This window comes from Manacus candei, unplaced genomic scaffold (genome assembly GCF_025592945.1).
Source record: "Manacus candei isolate 608988 ecotype Guabito, Panama unplaced genomic scaffold, ASM2559294v1 h1tg000017l, whole genome shotgun sequence".
Lineage (NCBI taxonomy): Eukaryota > Metazoa > Chordata > Aves > Passeriformes > Pipridae > Manacus > Manacus candei.
The window spans coordinates 32,256,407-32,280,645 of NW_026138065.1; the positions used below are offsets into that span (position 1 = coordinate 32,256,407).

Below are 24,239 nucleotides of genomic sequence, written 5' to 3' on the forward strand. Positions count from 1 at the left end.
CTAAATTTGAATGTTTTGTTTCTTCCCATCTCCTTTTACGTTCCAGGTTCACCTGAGGGAGCAGAGCAGGCTTGCTGCCTTTCGTGGTTGTGCTCTTTGGCAGAGAGACCAGATGATGAAAAACTTCGCTGCTTTTGTAGCAGACACTTCTAGCAGGTGCTATGTAATTATTAGATGCCATATGCTTTTATAAATTATATTGAAGTGTATTTTGCAACTGTCCTGTACTTTGAGAGTGCTCTGAAATTTAAAAGGTAATTATACATAGATGCCAAGCTGGCACAAAAGGGTTGCACCCAGGTGTAAATGGTTGGACCAAGGGTGATCCATCTTACACACACTGAACTAAGTCTCTCTGACATGCTATATAAACTACTAGATATTCATCCCAAGAGCAGCAGTCCAACGACAGAACTTCTCACATGATGATTTCATTACCAGGTAAAAAATTCTGTACAACAATTCAACGTGATGAAGTGTTAACTTCAGTGCCTGCTAATTGCATTTGAGGGTGTCTAGATAACATTATCTGCAAGCTTTACTTTTGGCATCTCAAAATGAATCTGTCGAGCTGACGATATTCTGAGAAGGCCTGAACGTCTCGAGTGCTGTGGGCAGTGCCTCCCTGCTCACACCTGCAGCAGGTGGTGATGCTCAGGGTAAGGCGGTGCTGAGTACTGGAGTGCAATCTTTTGGATAATACAAGCAGAGTCCAGCTCTTCTTAGCAGTCATTCAGGAGCCTGCAGCTTGCTTCACAGCGGGGTCTTTGGACTTTGCCTCATGGCCATGTGCCAGCTCAGGCAATTGCATCTGAACCAAGTGTCCTCCGCTGCTTGTGCTGGACGGGCACAGAGCACCTCGCTACTAAATGACACCAGTTCTGGAGTGAGAGTGATGCCCACTGACGTGTCTGATGACAACGCACAGCAGCACATATGTGCAGAAAGTATCAATTACCATCCTGCCCATAAACCTACTGGCAAGATTAAACTAGATAAGGCATGCTGTGTCAGCGGGAACAGCGTGATCCCGATGCAGCTGGATCTGTTAGACAGAACTTTCTGCATAAGAACAAAGCTGCCTGTACTAGACAGGAGGACAGAGGCAGAGAATCCTGTCTGTCCATCCCACCATCAACAAGAAAAAAAGGAGGCTTAAGCAAGGAGACAAAAAGCAGTGCTGCATTCTAAGGCAGGCAGCATCCACCTCAAAAGGCTGAATTTGGACATAAGCTTTATGTCTTTCAGCAGTATGAAGGTCTGCGGGATGCTTTTTTTTTTTTCCTGGGGCAGAAAGAACATAAAACCCCCATAAACACACTCTGGGTAATACCAGGTTTCACAAAGTTTCAGATTGGTACATCAGTCACAATTGAAATCTCTTTTTTCCCCCTCCCCCATCCACGGCAGGCCACCAGAACTGCACTCGGAGACTGGAAGACAAATGGGCAGCTGCCTCTGGAGGCAATTGTGAGGAGACTAAAGATCAACTTGCAGCTGGCACTTCCACCCCCACCTCTCCTTAATACTTCAGTCCACTCACTGCCAGACAAGGATCATGAGTCAGCTCCTAAACATATTCTCCTTGAAACAATAGCTATAGCTCTCTGCTGCAGCTATCCCACTGCTCCAGCTCCAAGGGACACGCCACAGTCATGGAAACAAAGGGACCAATTTTAACCTACAGCAGTCCAACACCAGAACTGAATGATATAATAAGCATGCACTAAAGAATACTATGCTAAACCCTGGAGATTAGCAAAGCTAATTTTGACATGTAACAGGCATGAAGTCAGTACTGTAATGAAAATCTGCAGAAACAGCAAAGAGAAGTGGGTTTGGGGCTACGTGGAAAAGCAGATGGCTTTTGCACAAACCTTTTCTGCTACAACAGGGTGCAGTTTGATACCTGAGAACTGTACACTGCAGTACTAATTAGAGGGCAAAGGAGACAATTTAGCCTTTACAAATTAACTTTATCATAGGCATAGAAGCTGCTGCTCTCTCAATTCGAGCAGCCACCACTCACTGAAACTCCTGTGCTCACAGAGATGGAAGCCCAGCACTCGTCTCTCAAGGGCATTTCAAGAAGTAAAAAGCTGCTTTTTGCAAGGACAACATTTCAGCTTACCCAGCTAATGACATCAAACTCGAGCTTTCCTGACCCAAGTGCTGTCAGACAATAAAGAATTCAAAGAACAGGTAAGAAAACACACTAGAGATTTCTCAGAACTAGATGTTAAGTGCTGAACTGGTGGTGACTACAGAGCACTTGAAGAGCTGTGCACACAGTAAAGATTACACATGGGAGAGTCTATGTCCATGCACCCTCCAGAAATATCAGCACCCAGAACATGCCTTACCTGCAGACAGTCCACTGAGACCCTCTGAAGAGATATTGCTGCCAGAGCTGCAGTGCAAGCTAATGTGTTAGGAGACTTCAGTGACAGCAATGTTTACATTTTTTATTTCTAGCTAAGAAATAGGCAAAATCAGTTGTCCTTTCTCACCTCACCATAACTGGTGTTTGTTACAGCTGAGTACTGCCAACTATTCTGAAGAAGTCTATAACCCGAAATATCATGAGCCACACTGCCCTACAAGCCAGAAGGCAAGCTGGAGACAGAAATAAGAGACTAAGTCACAACATGATAAAGAGACAGGACAATTAAAGGAAAGTCTGCAGGGCCTTGCCAGGTGTGGTTTGTGGGACTGGGCAGCACAAATTGGAAGGTCCTACTGTTAATGCAGCACATCGATTTTAGCATCCACAGAGAGGTGACTAATGCACACATTCTGTATGAAAAGAGAGCAGGCTGTACTACACATGTATCTTTTAAATTATTTTATTTTGTGTAAGCTAAAAGGAAATTTACACACTTAAATCTCAAAAGACCTTGGGCATGCATATTGACCTTTTTAGAGGTTCTTCGACATAGCTCTCTTTTTTCCATAGGAATTTCCCCAGACATTTACAACCCATAGTTTTTTACTGTATATACAGCCTAAAACCATAGCAATCTATGATTATGTCATTTTACACTGTGCAAAATCAAACAGGAATAGTGGTACAACAGAACATAAAATTTTTTAACAGGTAAATTTCATTGTAAGACATTCATATTGTTTTGGTCCTTCTTTTCCAAATCAAACTGATTAAAAGCAGACAACCTTCTAATAACTCAAAAAAAAAAAAATCAAGTGTTCAGACAGTAATCCATAACTGGAACAAGAAGTTACTGACAGCATACCTTTCAAAAGGCTATATAATGACAGAGCCATACTACTGAAGTTCAAGAACATAAAAACTGATCAGCCAACCAATCAAACAGGGGGAGGGGATGGGGAAAAGAAAAGGAAAAACACATCTCAAGCTTGTTAAAACACAAAAGAAATTACTGGGTTTTAAAGAAACAATAACTGAAAAAGCCACAAAGGGCCAACATAACCTTTTGATTTTTTTCCAGCAAGAAGTATTTTAATATATGCAGGAAAGAAAAAGTTGCTCAATGCAATCTGAAAGTCTTCAGGGGAACTTCACAGACTGTGAAGATTGAAGTTTTCATTATGTGTTTATAGGACTTTTTTTTTTGAACTTTTTAAAGTTTTGTAAGAAGGACACCACCAGTGTATTTCACAAAGACATAAATGTATACAGCCCAGCACAACAAAAAGAATAGATCTTCAAAAAGATTTACCCCCAATTATTTACATTTTTCTCTAATATAAATTTAGGACTCCAGTATGTAAATAAATATACATTACTATGTATACCTTTCTAGTGCTGCTTACCAACAAATCATCTGAACTTGATTTTTTTTTAAATTAAAGCAAGATTGCTTTTTACGACCCACAGAGGGAAGAAAAAAAAAATCAATAGAAAACGTCCAATTCACATCACTTTAGTCTACCTTTTCTTGGCAGCTTGTTGAAGGTGTTAATGTGGCTGGGAACATCAACACCTTGGCATGCATGAAAGTTAAGTCAGGAAGGCTAGAAATCACCTTGGCAGCCTCTTCACTAAGATGTTCTTCCTTTTTAGGCTTCCTGTTGAGAAGAAAAGAACAAAGTGCATTAATCCACTACCTGATATCCCTGGGATCACTGAAAGAATCACTGATTGAAGCAATGTTCTGTCAGCTTGTCTCCCACTGACAGGCACTTCTGTAAGCTACCTGATGGTAGTCTAATGTTATAATACTTACCTGCCTACCAATAACATGTTAACATGGAAAGTCAGATAAACGTTCCTGTGTATATTGTTGCAATAAGCAAAAGCTCCCATTCAAATGATAATTTTTATATATGATTTTTTTCTTTTTTTGGCAGTGTCAAGAGTGAAGAGACTCACTTGAAGAGATAGCCATGCCCATATTCTACAGACAAAACAATAGGAGTATTAGTTCTAAACTAGCTAAATCGTGTACAATCTTCAAAAATAAAGTGGAAAAAATCTTAAAAGGACACTCAATAATTTTAAAATAAAAAAAGTACTTATGCTGTGTTTCCAACACGACTGTTCTCAGACTATACATCATGCCACTCTACACTGTGATCCACAAACTCTCTTTTCCCTCAGGACTCATCAGCAGCTAAAGGTGGCTCATGATGTGTAGCTACTTGCTTTGAAGTGCAGTAATATGGGGAGCCATGATGATACACAGAGCAGTTTGGGAATCATTGGGGTTTACTTTGCCTTTTGCATTATTCACAAGAATTACTGAGCACAAATGAATAAAGAGATCTAAATCCCATGTCTTTTGGTTCTCACTATTATGCAAAAAAAAAAATCACACTTCCCAAGTAAAATGAAGCCTGGTTCAGAGTGCTACAGACCCCCCCCCCCTTGCCCAAACATCCATACTTTACAAACATCTGGTTTATCTTTGAAGAACACTGCCTACTACTAGAAATACTCAGTTTCCCATCAAACATTATTCCAGTTCTAAAAAGGCATCTGCTAAGTCCTGCAACAATGCAAGAAACTCTAGCTGAATAAGCTCCATCACCTCTGGGACAAAATGCTGAGGAAAAAAGGCTTGAACCAAATAAACTGCTTTCCCTAGAACACTTCAGAAATTTCCTTTCTGTATCTTATCTATAAACTTTAAACCAAGCCCATAAGAGGGCAATGACCACTCCGATCACAAAGTAGCACGTACTCATATTTTCTTTTGTCAGCACTCATGAGGACTGCTTCCTCAGTTGATCAGAGACCAGGGGAAAGCAAGGGGCTACAGCAGTCTTACAATTCCTAAGCTAGGAGAAGAAAAGAAGAGTTGGACTCAACCTCATCCTTGACATCACTGAACATTGCGTTGACCTTGAGCTATCATATTTGTTTTCTATTTGAAATCTCCACTTGATGGAAGTTCTCTAGATGAGGCAGCCTAAATACTAAATACTAAATCTGACTTACCTTCAACAGAATAGCAATATTTTTCTTTCTCTGCTGCAGTGGAATTTCATGAGCTACTGACTAGGCAGATTACCAAATTCTGCAGGATGAACAAAGCTCTGTGCTGGATTTACTGAAGGAAGAAGCAGAGAGCCAATATGTGCCTCCTCTAACAACTTCACAGTCAGCTCTGTTTGCACTCAAAGGACTATCTCTGAGCTGTTGAAATGTGGTTCTCACCCACCACTGTGTTATCAGTATCTGGTGCCACTATTAATAACCACTTACCACAAGCCTCTTAAAGGTACAAACTCCTGGTGATCAAGGACTTAGAGCTAACAAAGGAGTGTTTGACAGGGGAAGCCAAAGGAAGAGGCTGACTCGGAGATGTTCCTGTAATTGTTAATCAGGCAAGATGAAGCTCACACACTCCTTGCTATTTATAAGCCTCTTCCTCCCCTGCTCATCTATGGCATGCTAAGAAATGGCACTGCTGGGTCCCAGAGGCAGCACTTCGTTTTATTTGGTGGCCACATGCCATCCTTTATCACAGGACAATATCACTCTTGCTGTACCAGCTGTTCTCTGCAACATCACTGCAGAAGGGGCACACCAGTGAGCCCAGTCAGGGGTGAATCTCACCCAGTTACTGAAGGTTCCCCTCCTGGCTGGAGGCCCTTTGCAATAATTTATCTACTTAACCTGCAATGTAAAAAGTATCTATAAAGAAGAAGCACTAACACAGCAAACATTATTTAACTATGACCAAGACAGAGCTATAGATACAATCACTTGTTAATGAGGCTCAAACCCTTTTTTGAAATCATCTCAGGGTAGAAAGAGTGGAGATGTCCTAACTTCTCCATTCCTCAATAGAGAAGGGTAAGTTCCTCTGCAATACAGCAAAACTGGACACTGCAAGTACCCTTTGTGGGTAACAATCAACATTTTTGGCAGTAAATATCACCAGGGCAACCCTAAAGAATTACTCACTAACTCTCTAAATTTAAAAGACAAAGTAGCATTGTCACTGCAGACAGATCTTACCCTTAAAACTTACCAAACTGCCTAATGACTGTGATGCCCTTTGATAGAGGCAAGAGAAATAACTGCATTCATTTCAGTCACTACTTGTGCTGAAGATGTTCCCATCATCAAGAGCTTCTTTTGCTGAACCCTGGTCAGTGGAGGGGGGCATTGCAGAGCTTCTCCTGCTTGTGCACTCCTAATCTCTAGATACCATGGCTTAAAGAACAGATACCCAAGTGAGCAGACACTCAATGGCAGCTGCACTACTTCTGTCTGCTTTGAAACCAGAACTTTTGATTACTAAACCATGGAATGCCCCAGTTCTGGCTCATTCAGGTTTTAAAATTTTGTCCTTATCCACCTCTTCTCTTACACGAGGTTACATTTTCTGCCAAGACGGAGGACAGAAGGGATGCCCCTACCCAAGCAACTGTGCCAGTCCATCTACTTGTGGGCATTAAGTTCCCTTTTCAAAGGCATGTTAACACTAACCCACAAGAAATGAGCCAGACTGATGGGCAGGAAAGTTGCTGGAAGAAAATTTAGCAAGAAACAGGGAATTCTTTGTCGATGCGTCACTCACACCTCACTGTTCTGTTCTGCATTCCAAACCCCTTCTGCAGCATTCGAGTCTTTTGGGGCTTCAGCCACCTCCCATGTTTGCAAAGGGTTTTGTGGAAAGCACCAGCAAGGCCAAGCTTTATCAGCAACACTGAGCCGACTAGAGAAACGCACTTTAAAACCACTCTGGAATTAGGAGTTTGGCTGCTCCATCCAACACTGTCCCCAAGCAGTATCTGCAGTTTACATGCAGGTTTCGGCCATTTCTTGGAAAAGTATCAGTGCTCTGCTTTCCTTCAAAAAGACAGCAGATAAACTTTTGATCTCTGCCAATTCTATGGAAGCAGGCTAGGCTGCAGAGTCCCTCTGGAATGCTGTACTGGATCCCTGACCTTCAGCACTTACTGCTGCCGTCGAGGTTCCAGGCTCAAGCTGAGGGGGAAGCTTCCCAACACCTTCCTTCTGAGAAGCTGCCTTTGTGGTTCAAGAGGTGGCTTTGCAAGGAAAAGATGACTTTAGACAAAGATGACTCTTCACATGGCATCCTGCAGCTGAACAATGGTCTTTTCACTCTAAACTTCACCCTAAAGATCCTGAGCTCAGACAGGTTACACACATGGGAAAGCCTCAGCACAGCTGAAGTTGGAATCAAAGGCATTGGTTCCATCTTCCCCAACAGTTATATTGAATGCCTAATAGTCCATATTTCCAGGCTGGTGCATTAATATCAGCCTCATTGAGTTGGCTGTACCCAGCCACTCCTATTTTAAAGTCTGCAGTTCATCACAAAAGAATTAAAAAAAAAAAAAAATCGAAAAGAAAAACAAATTTTTTACAAAAAGCTAACATTCTGCAACATTTTGGCATACTGCTGAGATAAGACCTTATTTCTCTGAAGGTTTCTAGCTTGGAAAAACAGACTGCTTTTCTTTTGGAGAGCACGAAATCAAGAAAGAAAAGAGCATTTTTTTTTCTTAAATTTAGAGTTGACAAAAATATACAAAATGTATCACACACTGAAACAACTTCTTTAAAACAGCTAATCCTTGTGTGTGTCTGAACTTAATCTCCAAGTCTGAGGTCCCCTGCCTCTCTCTACTGCCTGACATATTGCTATACCATAGATCCAGTACCTCTTCCTACTGGTAAGCAATGCTCTCCAGAACAGGGAAAGAACTCTGACATCTGGATAAAGAGCTTTAAGTGCACAAGTAAGAGCTTTCAAGTGTATTGTGGAAGCTCTGGGAAAAAAAAAAACAAAAAAACACCCAACCCCTCATATAAAAAAACCAACAATATAGAAAAATGAGGGTCAACATTCATTTAAGCAAAGCAGACTTCCCTGTTGCTTTGTAAGGAAAAAGTAAGCTAAGACATCTTCAGGCAAGCAGGCAGGTACAAAACTATGAGTTGAAATAAAAGAAGGATACATTTGGAGTTTGCATTCCTACTGCAGTTACTTTAAAATCAGGCTTAGAATATAACACAAAAGTATTTCAATGTAACTAAGTTTTCTAATTCATGAAAGTCAAACTTTTCCATTAGTGTAACCTCAGGAAGAGTATATGTGCTCCATGAATAGAAAAAGAGGCAATCCAAAAGCTAAGACCCAAAAACCAGCACTGAAGTGGGGAGTTCCCTCTACTGGTTCTCCCTGGAAATTTCATGGCTTGTTGATCTTTTTTATTCCATGTTCACTTTCAGAATCATCACTGCAGGAAAACCAGCAAGACAGTTTTCTCAGTGAAAGAACGTCTTCTAAAAGAGCACTTAAAAATTAGAGTTTTAATAATTTTAAGCAAGCCAGCTCTGTCCCACCATTCCTGTGCCTCCTCCTAAGTGCTCTGCTGCATGAGAACACATCTAGTTTCAGAGTGCTGAATAAACCCTAAAGTTCACTTACAAGTGAGGGTATGTTACTATCTATTTGTTGCATGTTGAGGCACACACTTCCAAAACACCAATATTTTACTTTGGTGAGAATCCCTCAGTGATTCTTTTAATGGGCACAGACACTAATTATATGTTAAGACAGTTCAGGATGTGCTAAGACATACATTAAAAAAATCAAACCCCAAGAATACAAGCTTATAAGTGGAGAGACTATTCTGTACCCCTTCAACTGGCTAGACTTCATGAAAGACATTTGACACCTGAAGACTTTCTATAGAGATTCTACCTAGAAAAAGCACAAAAGTACTTCACATGTGCTCCTGGAAGCAGAAAGGACATCCTAAATCAACTACACACTCATTCCTTAACCTGCAACATCGAAATTAAACTCATGTTTGGTCACTGAAGTTTTGACAGGTGCTAGAAATATTTGTGAAGGGACAAATATAGTTATAACTATCAGCCCGTTTTATCATTTTACTTGTGGAACATTCCATATTTATAATTTACACAGAGGTCCAAGGAGAGTCTTCTGTCACAATCCTCAGGCTCTGAACTGTGTGGTTCAGTTTACCCTGCCACTCTTAGAAACCAGCTCTGGTGTTCACAAAGTCACTTCCTCCAGTTCAGCCTTTGGCTCCAGCTTTTCAACTTATGTCCAGGTGATCTTTTTCTTTCAGCTCATGAACTATTTCCCCACTTTGGAGTTCTACGATAATTTGAAATATGAACTGCAGTACGGTGAATTTCAGATTTAAAATTTAATTATTAAATTTAAGGCTTTTGATAATTCAGGAACTTCTGCCCTAAACCAGCACACATGTTCACACCTCACATTTCACACCACCCTTAGAAACAGAAAAAAAAATGTGCAGGGAAGACTATTTACCTTGTGGACGTGCTTGCCTTCTCCACTGTGGACATGAGTCTTGCAAACGCATCAGTCACTCTGTTGCTTGCATTGGAAGTTTCCAGTTTTGAGGTTGTCAATTCATACAACTCAGGATCCACACCTTATAGTATAAAATAATAATCAGTGATGGTTGGAGGCAAGTATAGTCATAATTAGTCACAGACCAACTTGCTAGAGACTGTTTTCTGTAAACATCTGAATCATTTATAATTTCAAGATACATGAAAAGAACGTGACAGAACATGTTTGTGTTTCTGAAGCATCATCCTTTCTCCCCATCCTTTTTCAGCAGTTTTTTTAGTTGTACTACAAAACAGACACACCTTGGATCAAGTCTGGCATACAAGGTCTCAGTCTTTGAGTAAACAAAACCAATTTGATTTACTTTTGAGTGTGAAACCTCTGTTAAAAGTGTCAGCTGTGTCAAAATGGATTGTTTCAATTACTTCAACTCAACTGCCTCTGTTAAAAGAACACTGCATGTTAACAGGGACCAACTCTTCACCAAGAGATTACAAGCAACACTGGCATGCATTAGAGTGCATTTAGTATCTTGCTTTTCACCAGGGGTTGTGTTGAAATTTGAAGTGAGGAAAAGCAGTTTTTATGAAACACAGAAGTGGAATGGCATTAAAAAAGTTATACACTAATATGTATAGTACTACCAAGACTTTTACTCTCTGCTCTCTTTTCATCTTTCAAGTATTCCTAAAGCATTAAGTATCTGGATGTTTCAGCCTTGAGTTCTTAGTTTCAGGTATCTTAAGTCAGATGTTGAATTTTCACATCACATATGTTGGGAATGGATTTCAAATTTTATCACAGAGGTCATTCTGAGAACACTGCAAACAATGGAAAAAAATATTAAAAAAAATACATATGTATGAGTTAAATTCTACCTGTTTAGTATCAAGCATCACATCTCAGTAGGAAGTAGATCTAGAATTTCCACATATTATATATTATTTCTTAAAAAAAAACACCTCTAGAAATTAGAATTATCAAAATAAATCAAGAGGAAAGACAAAAAATGTTGTTGCTCAGAAGCATTTTAAATTGGTGATATTCCCCTAGTTACAATTTCAGATATTTTATGTTTCATGGGTTTCAGTGAAGCGTGTATATGTGCCATTCGCAATTGTAAGTATTTTTCAAAAACTGCATAGAATTTTTGTACATGAGCAGTCTGATTTTTAGAGACACCTGTGTCCTAAACAAGTGTCACACTTGTACCAGTTGGTTTGGACAGCACAAAAGTATTTCATCTTACTGCAGAACAAACATTGCAAACACTGGGACCTGATGGTCCCCTGTAGCTCCCTAATGTAAAACCAGCATTTACTAACGTGTGTTGATGATTGTATCCAGATTACTTCCCAGGATCAGGATGCTTCTACAAGAATTCCTGACACATCCAAAGATTACTAAATAAATAAATGCCTGTGCTTATTACCCTGCCTTTACCACCAGTAACTGCAGCATTGCATGTGCTAACAGATGAGGTTAATCATCCTCAAGCCTGCTTTGCATGAGCTCTCCCCAAGCAGTGTCTTGACCCTTTGCCCTTTGGACACAAGTTAATTCATCTTTTATTGTAAGGAAACTAAGCTGACCAAAATGTAAAATTACGAAAATCGTCTGGTTAAGCTGCAGGAGGTGGGGAGAAGATTTGTTCCATATAACATGAATTGATTAGAAATTAATCAGCTGTCCTTTCAACATACATTTTTTCAAAGTCTGGATTTTCAAAGTTAATTTCATCCAGTTCCATACAAAATATTAAAATATGTACTGTCCTGAGACCAGCATACCGAGACTTTTAGTACTGTCAGATGTTTACAGAACTTGGAAATAGGAAAAAGCCCAAATATTCCACAAAATATCCATTTTCAATCAGGGAGAGGAAGCCTTGAAGAAATACACTTTGACTTGCAGAAGCCTGCGAAATCCCATTAAGGTACAAATTGGAAAGCTAATTGAAACGAGGAGCCCTTTGACATGCAACTCTGCAACAAACATTAAATGCAACCTAATAAGTTACATCATTTAGATATTCCCATTTACAGTCATTACATATGAAAATGAATTAATTTTCGCTGTATGGAGATGTCACTGCTCAATTTACTGTTCTTTAGGCACCTCTTACTCAGCTACATTTATGTTAAACTATTAACATGAAAAATAAAACAATACACTGAATTGTGGGAACATAGTAGAAATGAGTAACTCCCTGTTCATGATGCAGAATGCAAATTTTTATTAAAAAGTTATTTTGATTACTGATGAAATCGGACTGAGAAGAATCCAGTGTTGATCTATAGCAAGTAAAACTAAGGTCTCCAAAGAAAGAATAAACTTCTACTACTGATAAAAGTTTCTTCTTTAAGCCAAAAGATCTAGCAATTTGTCTTTCAATTATTTTTTTTTTAAGAGTTGCATATTCTCCATTTTATTTAAATGATGAGAGAATATTTAAGGAAAGCACTGCAAAACCTTAATGAGATATTGAAGGAAAGTTAGCCAACCAAACCCCACACAAAGCTCCTAAACACACACACAAACACACGAGCTGCAAGCCATGAAACAAATGACTTTCCCAGAAACAAGTCAGGAGGAAAGAAAAACCAAAACAAAAAAACAACCAAACACACAAAAAAAATTATGCACTATAGGGCATAACAGGGAAGGTGATAATACCTGTAACTTGGTGAAAAAACAACATAAAAAATAAAATGCAATAAAAGGGCTAACAGTATTCCTCCAGTAATCCCTTCCAGTGTGCACACCACCTGCACAAGCAATAATACATGTAACCAACTACATGTACTGGGCACTGGTGACTTGTGTCAGTGGACTTGCACACACAAAGAATCTGTAAGACTATACTCCTTGACTTTACTACCTATCACTTCCATGACAAACCTGCCATTTTGCATCTCATAATGACCTTTCTCAAGGGTGGAATAAAAAGACATTTAGATTGCCATGCCACAAAATTGTCTTCAGCAATCAGATTTCAAAATTAAAAACCTGTGTTTCTAAATCCAAAAAATACAATAACAATTATAATTACTTATTTGAAATGTGAGAGAACTCCAAACATCTTAAGAACTGATTTTAAAAAATTAAAATCACTAAGAGGAAAAATATCCTTCCTATGAAGGAACTGATATTATGACTTCAGGCACTGCATTGAAAGAGTACCTGCCTTATCAACTTAACCTGTGCACTGGAATAAATCCCCAAAGCGTTCCCTTAAACTCCTGCAGAAATTTATTCAAAGTGTAGCTTTTTCACAGGCTCGTGCAAAATACTCAGAGAATGTCAAAATCATGTGATAAATGAACTCAATTACTTTCACGCATTACTCAATGAGAGAGTGGTATTTTTCATCTCCTTTTTAAAGGGAGTAAGTTGCTGATAAAGCACTTTGGCTTTACAATTAACATTCATGAACTTCTAATGTCCCACAAACATGCAACTTATATATTTTTTCTATTATAAATGCTGTTAAAACACTTTTTTCACTTTATCATTAATATTAGTAGTTTACGCAAAGAAAAAATTTATAGCAGCAAACCCCAGCAGGGCTGTGATATATCAAGCTCTGTAAATTTATATTCACACACAGCTTCCAAACAACACCATAATCCTACAATTTGGAGGTACTTATTTAGAGGAGAGAGCAAGGCTCATATTTTAGGAATTGTCACATCTACCCCATTTTTCAAATTTCCTTTAAGTGCTTAGAAGAGTTAACTTCCAGGATTTCTCATTTGAACCAAGTGTTTTAACATGTTATTTGCAAGAGCATAAAAGCCATTCATTCCTTCAGCAGGTGACAAACACAGAGCTGACAGTACCTTTTAAATACTTCGTACTCGACACAAAACACCAGAAAACAGAACACAGATTAAAGGAAAAAAATGCAGTAGAAAGACATTTTAGAGAAACGCCACAAAATTTCTCCTTGTTTGTAGGAAAGTCAAGTGATGTGCTCATGCTTTTAGTAAGTCATTATATTCTTACAGTTGTGGTTTTGACACTCTGCTGACCTGGGATTGTGGTGGTGCTGCTAGAGCTACTGTCATCCACGGGCCCAAAGAAATCAAGGTTCAGAAGAGTGGAACCTCCACTAGCTTGAAATTCAGTGACCGTGTTGGTAGGCAGCCATATAGAAGGTAAGCCAAGGGAGGGGTTTATGTGTAAAAAGGGGTAAGACACACACTTGAACATGCAAGTTATAATTAGTACTCAGTACGCAATTTAAAAAAAATCGACATGAAAACAATGCTTACAGTATTAGTTTGTACCTTCTAGAATGTTAACAACTTAATTCAGTGCACGTTTCCTCATGTACATTGCAGCAAGGAAATCAACACTAGTAACTTTAAAATAGAAGTATTTATTTCGATCTAAAAATGAAAGAGAACCAGCACGACCCAGAGAGAAAGATGTGATCAGTTAAAGGGAAACAATATATAGGTCAATTGATAGTTAAAACACAGTGGGGGTTTTTCTCCCCTCACTGAAATTGAAAGCCATTCTTTCATCAGGAAGACTTAGCAGATCTTTAAATAGCAAAAAAAACAAAAAGAAAAAAAAAACACTTTAAAATTTTATTTAGCAGCTTTAAGCTATTAATTATCATTATCTTGAAGCAGTGTGACCACTGGGTAACAAATGGCACTCTTACGTCCAGTTCCTCACTGGTAAATTATACTGTTCCCCTTTAGTACTAAAACAGAAATCAAACCAAGATACATTTTAAAGTTGTTTGTTAAAAAGAAAGCATGATGATTGACTGAAGTAATAAGACACCAGACAACAGCAAAAGGGTCCATCCAGGCTTTCCTTCAGCACCGTGATATTGCTATCCAAACTCTTACATCCCACATGTTCTGTGGCAACACCAGTGCAGTGAGAGATGCTGTTTATCTGAGCCTGCCTTTGAAAGACCTGTGTGTCATGAATTAGTTGCTGTCAGCAGGCTCCTCGTAACGGTATCAGTTTCTTTATAGGTTCTGTCAGTCAAACAAGTTTCTAAAACTTGTTTTATTTCCTTTGCGTGCACTTACGTTTCTGACACTGGAGGCAGTGGCACAACTCACTTTGCTATTAAAATAGACACATGTGAAGGGTCTTTTATGTGATAACTATATACATTTACAGATACAAATAAGTTTGTAGCTACCTCTTTAATATATCAGCTATAAGTAGCTCTTCAGTGTAAGCAAAAGTGATAATGGATGAAGTCACATTTTTGAAATATAAAATTATCTTTAAATCTGAAAACTTTCAGCTCAAGAAGTGTATATTTTGCAAACAGTTCGTGGTTAAAATATTGTGCTTTGAAGTAGCCACTATACACAAGTTTGTCATTCAAAGGATGTCTAAAGAGATAGCTGACTGGTGAAAAATACCTTCAAGAAGTAAAACTCCTCAATGTAAAATGCTCATTTGTTCAGAGTTTCATTATAATCTCCAGTTATACATAATGAAGTGTTAATATTGCCACTGTGTCACTAGCATATGGAAGGAATCTAAAATAATACTTAACTTAGTGTTTTTCAGACTACATAATACTTCACATAGGGGCACTGTTAATCAGAAAGAAAGCCTGAATTTCCAAAGTTAGGAGTAAGAAATAAATATTATATATATTTTTTTATATATATATATGTGTGTGTGTGTATATATTTAAAAAAAAATAATCAGCAGATAGATGTTTGTCTGAACTTTGTAGCTTTCTTATCTCTAGCTCTGGTGCTAGAGGCTCTACGGAGAGACGTACCATCTAAAGGGTTAGTAAGGCCACTGCTACTCCAGTCAAACTGGACAGGTGGTAGAGATTCCTAGAGTTGAAAAGTCAGAAATCAGATTTTATAGTCAGTTCAGGTTACAACAATGCAAAGCAGTTCAAACAACAGATTCTTTAGCATCTAAACACTAAAAAAAAAAAAAAAAAAGACAACTAGATGATCAAGCCCCAGCTTTTGGGAGGCGTGTGTTTTCATTACATGCACTAAAGATTCAAAGTAGAATTGTTCTACCACAGGAAGTCTCATTAAATTCTGAACAGTACAGATTAGGTAACTTCTAACTCAAACAGGATTTGCAAATTAACTAAAACACATGAATTGAATAACAAACCTTAAGGCACAGTTGAAAGTTAAACTACTATTACTTTCATGGAAGATGAGGCACTTAGCATAAAAAGGTATGTATACACAATTACAGGGCAAATGTAGAATAGTGAAAGCTGTCTGTACATCCATGCTTTGTTCTGACTATATATATTATTTACCATCAATAAGCCCATGGTTCTTTTTGCTTTGGTTTGCTTTGCTTTCAAGAGACATAACCCCTACATGTGAGGGACAAACTCAACACCCTCTCCACTCCACCCCCTTCAAAAATAAAAGTCCTGTGACTTATTACCCCTTTACAATTAACTCATCCTGGTCTATGTACAAACCATTAGTATCAATGCTTGAACAAGAGGAGCATGGAAACACTGACTCCTTCTGGGAGCCCATCTTTGCCTTTTCCTTTCCTCTTGTTAAGTCTTTTGGACACAAGAAGCAGCAGGGAACATGCTCTACTGGGAAGGTGTGTTCAGGTGCAGTGTAAATTGCGAGTGCTGTCCTCCTGTATTCTCAGGACATGAACTGATGGGACAGCATCAGAACTGTCTGAAATAAGTTCATCTTTTCTACCTCTGTGTATTATACCTCTGCTCTGTCCCCTGACAATGAAGTCAACTGTCAGGAAGCACTGGGAAAGGATGTTCCCTCAACTTCTAACAAAACAATGACAGTATGGAAGAAAAGCAACAGAAGTTCTCAGCAATATTACTCAAAATGCATCAGGTACTTGTCCAGCTTCCAGTGGCTGAGCCACACCTTCTCTTCGCTTTTGTAGAAAGTCAGACTTGATTTTTTAAAATTTTTTATTTTATTTTATTTTTAAAACTTCCAACCATCTAATGTTGAAGAAAAACGCAGATTCACTAATGTACAATTAAGCTCACTGTAAAAGGCTTTTCCTCAGTGATAGAGGTTTACAGAAATAAAAACAAAGGGAGCTGGAGATTTCTGTATGTACTTGTACTAAATGTCTTGCCTGGAAAAATCTTTCCTACCCAATGTCTTGAAAATATTTCCAGTACTGAGCACAGCTTGAGCAGTATTCACTGCACGGAGCTTAAGGAGCTGATCCTACACTTTTTACTTTGCTTTGGTAATGAAATTACTGGCATTGAAATGATTTGCATGTAGATACAATGTTAGCAGTGTGGAAGCTACACCTGATGAAGTAATAATCACTATCATCAGTAGCTTGTTTAAACTTTGTCACATCTAAAATATATTAACCTTAAAAGGAGTTTGTGGGGGGAAAAAAAAAAAAGATACTATGACAATTTAGTAGCTTTCTGCCCTGAGCAAAATGAAGTCAAATTGAAACAAAGTGGCTTCCTACCAACTCCCACTTACTGAGGAAAACACCTACTACATTTTGTGACAAAAGCCTGAGTCAGGACTGATGACTGTGACAGAACTGCATGGAAAAAGTGGTACCAATGACTGGCTAAGCTTTTGCCTTTAATGATGACTCGATTCTCAGATTTGTCAAGGAAAGGACAAAGGATGTGACGAATTCTTCCTAAAATGGGAAAAAAAAAGAATCTGACTCTAAACCAGTAAGAGTATTCTAAGTATATTAGTTGCTCTGTGGGGTGAGACCATTCTGCTGACTTCAACCACTTCGCAAAAGAGGGGGTAAGTAAAGCAGACCCCACCCATACAGGATGCTGGCAAGCCCTAGTCTATATAACAGCAAAAAAAGTGAAAGGAGAAGGCAGAGGAAAAAGCAAATTAAACAGAAAGTTTTCTGTTTCTAGTGACCTCAGCCCTAAGAAAACTAACTACACTGGGACACCTGAACACGGCATTGAAATCTCAGACAATGGAAACATACCCTGCAAATGGGAATATAATGTTTTGCCTTTCAGAGATTGTGAGGTTGCTAGACTACTGCATTTACAACTATTATTTTAATAACATGCTTTAAGGAAAAGTGCCCAATCTAGGAGAATACTGAGAAATGGGGCAAACTGCTTTTACTCCTCAAGGCCTCCATCTTAGATTACAGGACATGGTACAGAAATGAAAAAGCACACTCAGCTGTCAGAACACTACTCTGAATGTCAAGGAAGTAAGAAAGAGAAAATTAAAATGCCTGCTGGTTTTACTGCACCATAGTTCACTTTGATAAAAGTGAGAGATGTTTTCACACAGTAATTTTAGAATGCATTATGTAAGAGCTTTTATAATCCAAACGAGTAAAATGTAAATGTTTGTGTCTGTGCCAATAATTACCCAAGGAAAATTAAACAAAGGAAAAAAAAAGAGCATTTTGCTGTCTTAAAGCTGGTGGAAAGAAATAAAAGGGCTTGTAATACAAATATAATGTCAATATTTAGATGGATCCCACAAATGAGCGTCATAAACATTCCAAAAAAAGGTTTACATAGAAGTAATTCATACATTTCATTGTGTGCATTCATTGGCAAAAGTACATCAGTTCTGAAAACTGCTCTTTTCAGACAACCCCCTTAATCAACTGCCACATCTGATAGAATAGCAAGTTCTGTAATATCTCTTACCTGCAAATCTTCCTCTCTTACTCTGTCAAAGCTACACGTACTCTTGGATCTTTCTCACATGTAGAACTGGAGAGCAGTTCCTGATGGAGCCTTTGGCTGGTGGCCAACAATATGGTAGTTTGCATCTGTCATTGTTAGAAGTCCTGATGGTCTCTTATGTAATTAAAAGTGTTTTTAAAGACTGTCACCCCACGGGGTTTAATTAAGGTTCAGTCCCTAATAGCCGGCAAGTGTAATATACATATTTCTATTAGAACCTGATCCCTAATTCAGTGCCTTACATGCAAGTGGATGTGCTGTAATGGACACCTGCAGAAAAGAATCACTGGCCATGTTCTTCTAGAAAGGTCTGGGTCACTGCAGATTTCCATTCAATATAGAACTTACTATGCAAAACTAGGCAGGTAACTCTACCAAGGAAACAGTCCTAAATAGAGAGAAGAAGATGCCTTGAAGCAACAGCAAAAGAGCAGAAATATCTGGACAGCTTTTTTCAAGAAATCCAAAGAGAAGCAGGTAAGTAAACTCTAAAACAATGTTAACCAGAAGAGAGTATCAAATCAAGAGAAAGCAGTCGCCATTAAGTCCAGACAGCAACCTCTTTAACAAACACTGGAATATATTTTAATTGCACTGCCTGAGGACTTGGCTGTGGTGTAGAAGCACACTGGAGCTGTATTAAAAAAAGAAGTGAAGGACACCAGTCTCAGGTCTCACAATCACAGGGTGCCTATTCCAGCAGCCACTCCTTCCTACACCTGATGTGCCTTGACAGAGCCTTTTACTTGAGCCCTGCAAAGTCTTTGAGATATGCTTAGATCAAGGCAACAGTAATCAGGGGATTATTTCATATTCTGTTTACTGCCTTACAGTTATGAGCACAGAGGAACAGAGAAATAAATCCCTCAATTGTCAAGATAAACAACAGATCAAAGAAGAATTTAGATGCTACCTTCAAATATAAACCAGAATGAGTCTACAAAAAATCATCTTTATGCAACAAACTAATGTGATGACAAACCAGTCAGTAACTCGTTTGCGAGAAGTCTGATTTCAAAAACCTTGTCCTTACAGCTTAAATGGCTCAGAGAGAAATTTGTCCACTGTATTTGCACAGCCTAACCAATTCAGTGAGACCCTCTGCAGGGAATGAGGGCAAAACATACAGAGTTTATATCATAACTAGGAAAAAGTATTGCAGCTCACTTGCTGCTTTTTGCCTCATTCTTTTTATTTCTAATGTTCTCCATTTTAAACCTCTTTATGCTTTCCTCTGTTTGCCCGCAACAATAAAATTTAGAAAGCATTTCTGTGTTTCTACCACTGTTCTTTCTATTCCTACCTTTGCATCATCAGAGTCTTTCTTCCAAAGTCTTATTCTCTCAGCAGAAAGTCAAACACATACATGCACAGACACTGATCTCTGTACAAGTCCCATAAATTCCAGGCTTTGAACAGAGAAGAACTCTTCCTTAAGGAAAGAACAGGATCCTACTAACTAGAACCTCTCCTTCCAAAAAGAAAGCCAAGATTCGGCAGTTTCTGAATATAAGAATGCAATCATCGCTCTCTGAAAATGGAGGAATTTCTAAGTTTTAACTAAATAATTACATATTAACCAGGTACACTTATAAGATACTTAAGTTGCTGCACCTAAATTAGAAAAGGAAGTTTCTGGGTCCGCTAGAATTGCCTATATCTCCACTGAATATTTAACCATGGTTTTAGCACAGTTCCTAATGAAATGTTCACCAAAGTTTGGGCACATCATCTTATTACCACTACAACCTGGACTATTCCTAAAATGCAGCCTGCACAATGTGTTGTGAAGCTGGATTCTCCCCAAAGCAAAGAGAAGCCACCAAACATTGAGAGAAGATAAGATGAAGAAAGAAACAAGGTGAATTGATCGTTCATGCCCTGCAACTTTCTGAATATCACTTAATTGTGGCCCCTTAGCCTTCTTAATGGTTACAGCTCTAATCCACCTCTTCCTCAAAAGCTTATTTTAATATTTGTCTTTTCGGAAAAAAGAACAAAAAAATCCTAAGGTCAACAGTGTAAACAGCACAGAAGCTTCTCAGCTGGACTACAGCTATTGAACAGAGGTAGCCTTGTCAGAACAAGCTATGAGACAAGATAATCAAACTGTGACAAGTAATGGAAAATTCTGCAGCAGGAATTCATAATTAGACAAGAACAGAGATTTTGATAAGTAGAGGTTCTTATTTTCAGCATTATGACTGCCAAGCAACTGAGAAAATGGCAGTTGTCAGAGATGCTGCTACTTCAGGCTCTTGCAGCTCTTTCACTGTTTAGTGTGTGGTTAAATTTATGTTTTTCCCTCTGTAAAAGAAGAGTACTTTGAATGCTGCAAAAAGTGACATTTTCCTGCTTTGTTCATATGTAGAAACCACACAACTGATTTCTTCAGCTCAGACTGGTTGCAGTGATCAATATTGTTACCTTTTCTCACACCCAGTTCAGCTGACCAGTTCCACCACATGTGAGAGGCAGCACATAACACAGCATCAAATGTGTACTGTTGTATAAAACAACATCAGCTCTGAGCCCACTGACAGACTGCAATTCCACCATGAAAAAACTTCTCCTCTGGTACAAGCATGTCACACTTAGAGCTCTGCACTACAGCAGAGCAAGGATGCAAGAAAATCACTATACTCAGTATAGTGTATAGTACCTATGAGAATAATTCCTTCTGGAATGCCTTCAATCAGAAACCACGGGTATAGCAAGTAACTAAAGACACCGGGCACACCAAACAAGACCTGCACTAAAGAGGGACACAGATGAGCCCCTGAATATGTGCCAAGAATCACGGTAGTGACTCTGGAAGTGAAATATTTCTGCATATCCCATTAGCTTGTTGAGAGCCACACATTGCAACATGTATGGCACTGAAGTGGTCTTCTAATACCATTACATCAGAACAACAGTGACCACACAGAATTCATGACATTCAAAAGCTCACTCCTAAACTCCTCTGGATTCATTTTGTATCGAACTTCAAAGATAGAAGCTGGCAAAGCAACTCTGTTCAAGAGGTAAAAATTCAAAATCTGGCACAAAGGGCCAACAGAATTCATAAATCAAAAAGTCAGGCATGTATGACCACACCCAGAATCTCTTTCCAGGCAGCTGGGCTGCTTTTTATGTTACTCTGAAGAAGTAAGAAAAGGTAAAAGGAAACAAACATGAACAGTACATATGTAAATAGGATCATTCACAAAAACAAGTGCTAACCAATAGGTAGAAGGACCTTCAATAATAAGCTCCAGGAAGAGCAAAGATGAAGAACCTTAGCCAGAGGTCAGATGAGTCTAATGTTGCATTAAAATCTGTGTAACTAACTGCCTTTTAAGCAAACTGCTGTACAACAGTATCATCAGGACTCTGACATGCTGGCCACCAACTGCTACAGTTTTATCATAAGGACTCCCTTCCAGTCACACATGAAAAGCAGATCCAAGAGCAGGACTTCAATCTGACACAAGCAACACCTGCCTCTTACATACAGGTGTCTTTGAACACATTATCTAAATGTTTTAAATACAAAGGAAGGACAAGACATCCCATTGTTTCCCTCATTCTTTCTTTTCCTCTCCTCACCCTTCTCTCATTTTTACCTGGAACTGATCAGATGCACATGTGTTCATCTCTGGTGATACAGGAGGTGTCTGTCCTATTGAAGCTATTTTTTCTGCTGCAGATATTGGTTTCAAAGGTTCCTTGGTAGGTTCTAACATACCCTGAATAAATAAATAAATATATATCTAAATTAAAAAAAATTCACATGCACACACAGACACACACACGTTTATATATATTTCAAGAATTGCAGATGCAAAAAACTAGAACACACTACTAAGTAGTACTACCCTCAACTAAAGGCTTGGGGGTAATCACATATCTTTGGGACACTTTCACTGAGAGGGGCATGAGCAGATAGAGCAGGGGGAATAGTCATCCTGGGTCCTTAGGGCTAAGAAACATCTTCGAGCCAGTAACAAAAACCCAAGTGTCCAGCTGGAGCTTGCTTTCAACTTTCAGTAATGTAATTTAAGCTGGAGAAAACAGTTACTTGATAAGGTGATGTCTTCTCCTCCCAATTGTGTGTAGGCTATTCCAGAAATATCAAATGGCCCATCACAAACGTACAAGTGCATTTGTTCAACAATGAATTAATTCAGAAGAAACAAGTCAAATTATTAGTTTGCAGAAAGATACCAAGAACAATAATTACTGACATGAAAATAAATGCATTGAGAAGTATTAAGAAAATAATTAAACTCACTTTTTTTTTTGCACTGGAACAGGCAAACCGCCCCAGAACAGTGAGAAACCCCCAAATAAAAAACCATGGGATTTGCAAATAGCACCTTTTAAAACAATTTCTGGAAGTCAGCTGCCAAGATCAGCTGTCCCACAAATGTTTCTACACCACGTTAAAGGGAGCTTTGAGTTTGCCCACCAGTTAAATCAATTCTTTTGGAAAGTGGAGAAACACATGAAGCAGTGTGGCAACAGAAAGCAGCAAACCACTTTACTCCTACCATCACTGCTATCCAGCTTATCGTGTGCACAAGTACATTAAAAATCTAGGAAATAACTAAGCAGCATCAACAATTCATTCCAAAAAATAACTGCATGTGTTGCAAACATAGTTTTGCTCACAAACAGGAAGAAAACAGCAATTGCTATGAGATGTCTCAACTATCTGTATCAGAATAGCATGTTTACATCCAAAGAAGTACATGAGCTGACCTTGATGCATCGGAAAACAACTCTAGAAACTGACTGTGGAATTCACTCCACAAAATCAAATCAGCTGAATATATACCAAAGAAAACTAACTTTTTTCATATTCCATTTCTGAATGATCATATAAAAGCTTAGGTGTGTTTGTATGTGCATATACATGTATACACACGCTTCAAGAAAAAAACCACTGTTCTCAGTGTTTTAACTAAGTACTTCTTTCACCTAAAATCAAGTATCTGCTTGCACACATAATGAAAATCATGTATTTGATGATTGTTTTTAGCATTTCTACTGATGCTTAAGCCATAACTGTACCTACAAAAATATTTTTCAGCACATTTGATGCTTAATGTAATTTAATATATTTCATTATGTAATGTCGTTGGAACTATAACAACATAATAACACTAAAATAAGACTAATAACACTAAAAAAAGCTTACCAGTCCTGCTGCATACATGGGTACTATAACAGGCTGTTTCTTGTTGCCTGTAAAAAGCTGATAAAACAACAACAAAAAAATTTACTTAAGAGCTTCTGTGTCAGGGATGAAAACGTTTTTCAATGTTACATAACATGAGTAAGATTAGAATTAGAGAATAAATACAATGTTAATTATAACACAATGGTTAAAAACTAATATAACTTTTAATATTAATAGGGCTTGCAAGAAGTTGTCAGATGGTCTGTCATGAAAAGCCACATTGAGTGCAGCCATGCAATTAGGTGACAAGCATTCATACAAAACGACTTCCACCTGATCCTACATTTAAAGCAGCTTTGTTATTTAAAAAGCCAATTTTACTGACAGACTCACAATATTTCTTGTGTCGATTCCCAGGGAGCACAAAAGCTTTTTGTTGCTGTGGGAGCCACCCCACTGGTATCTCAGTCCATATGCATCATGGATATCCTGGAGCTCCGTCCACACGTCCATCAGTTCCCTGTACAACCCATCATAAGTCAAGTTATCAACAGGAAAAGCAGCCTGGCAG

At 38.5% G+C, this 24,239-nt stretch overlaps 1 protein-coding gene across 3 annotated transcripts in view; it reads right to left on the bottom strand.

The window, feature by feature from the left end:
* Window positions 1–2,830: 2,830 nt before the first annotated feature.
* Window positions 2,831–24,239, bottom strand: part of AFTPH (aftiphilin) — a 43,585-nt gene continuing 22,176 nt past the window's right edge. Inside the window, exons 4-10 of one of the 3 annotated variants that reach the window (XM_051783480.1) lie at window positions 24,062–24,188; window positions 23,687–23,743; window positions 22,110–22,232; window positions 15,589–15,649; window positions 13,850–13,933; window positions 9,771–9,894; window positions 2,831–4,047 (exon numbers count right to left, since the gene is read on the bottom strand). In XM_051783480.1, the coding sequence (XP_051639440.1) occupies window positions 3,903–4,047; window positions 9,771–9,894; window positions 13,850–13,933; window positions 15,589–15,649; window positions 22,110–22,232; window positions 23,687–23,743; window positions 24,062–24,188 (721 nt within the window). In that variant the 3' untranslated portion in view covers window positions 2,831–3,902. The remainder of the gene's footprint in view (window positions 4,048–9,770; window positions 9,895–13,849; window positions 13,934–15,588; window positions 15,650–22,109; window positions 22,233–23,686; window positions 23,744–24,061; window positions 24,189–24,239) is intronic. The other 2 variants (XM_051783481.1, XR_007903951.1) reach the window with 2 other exon arrangements.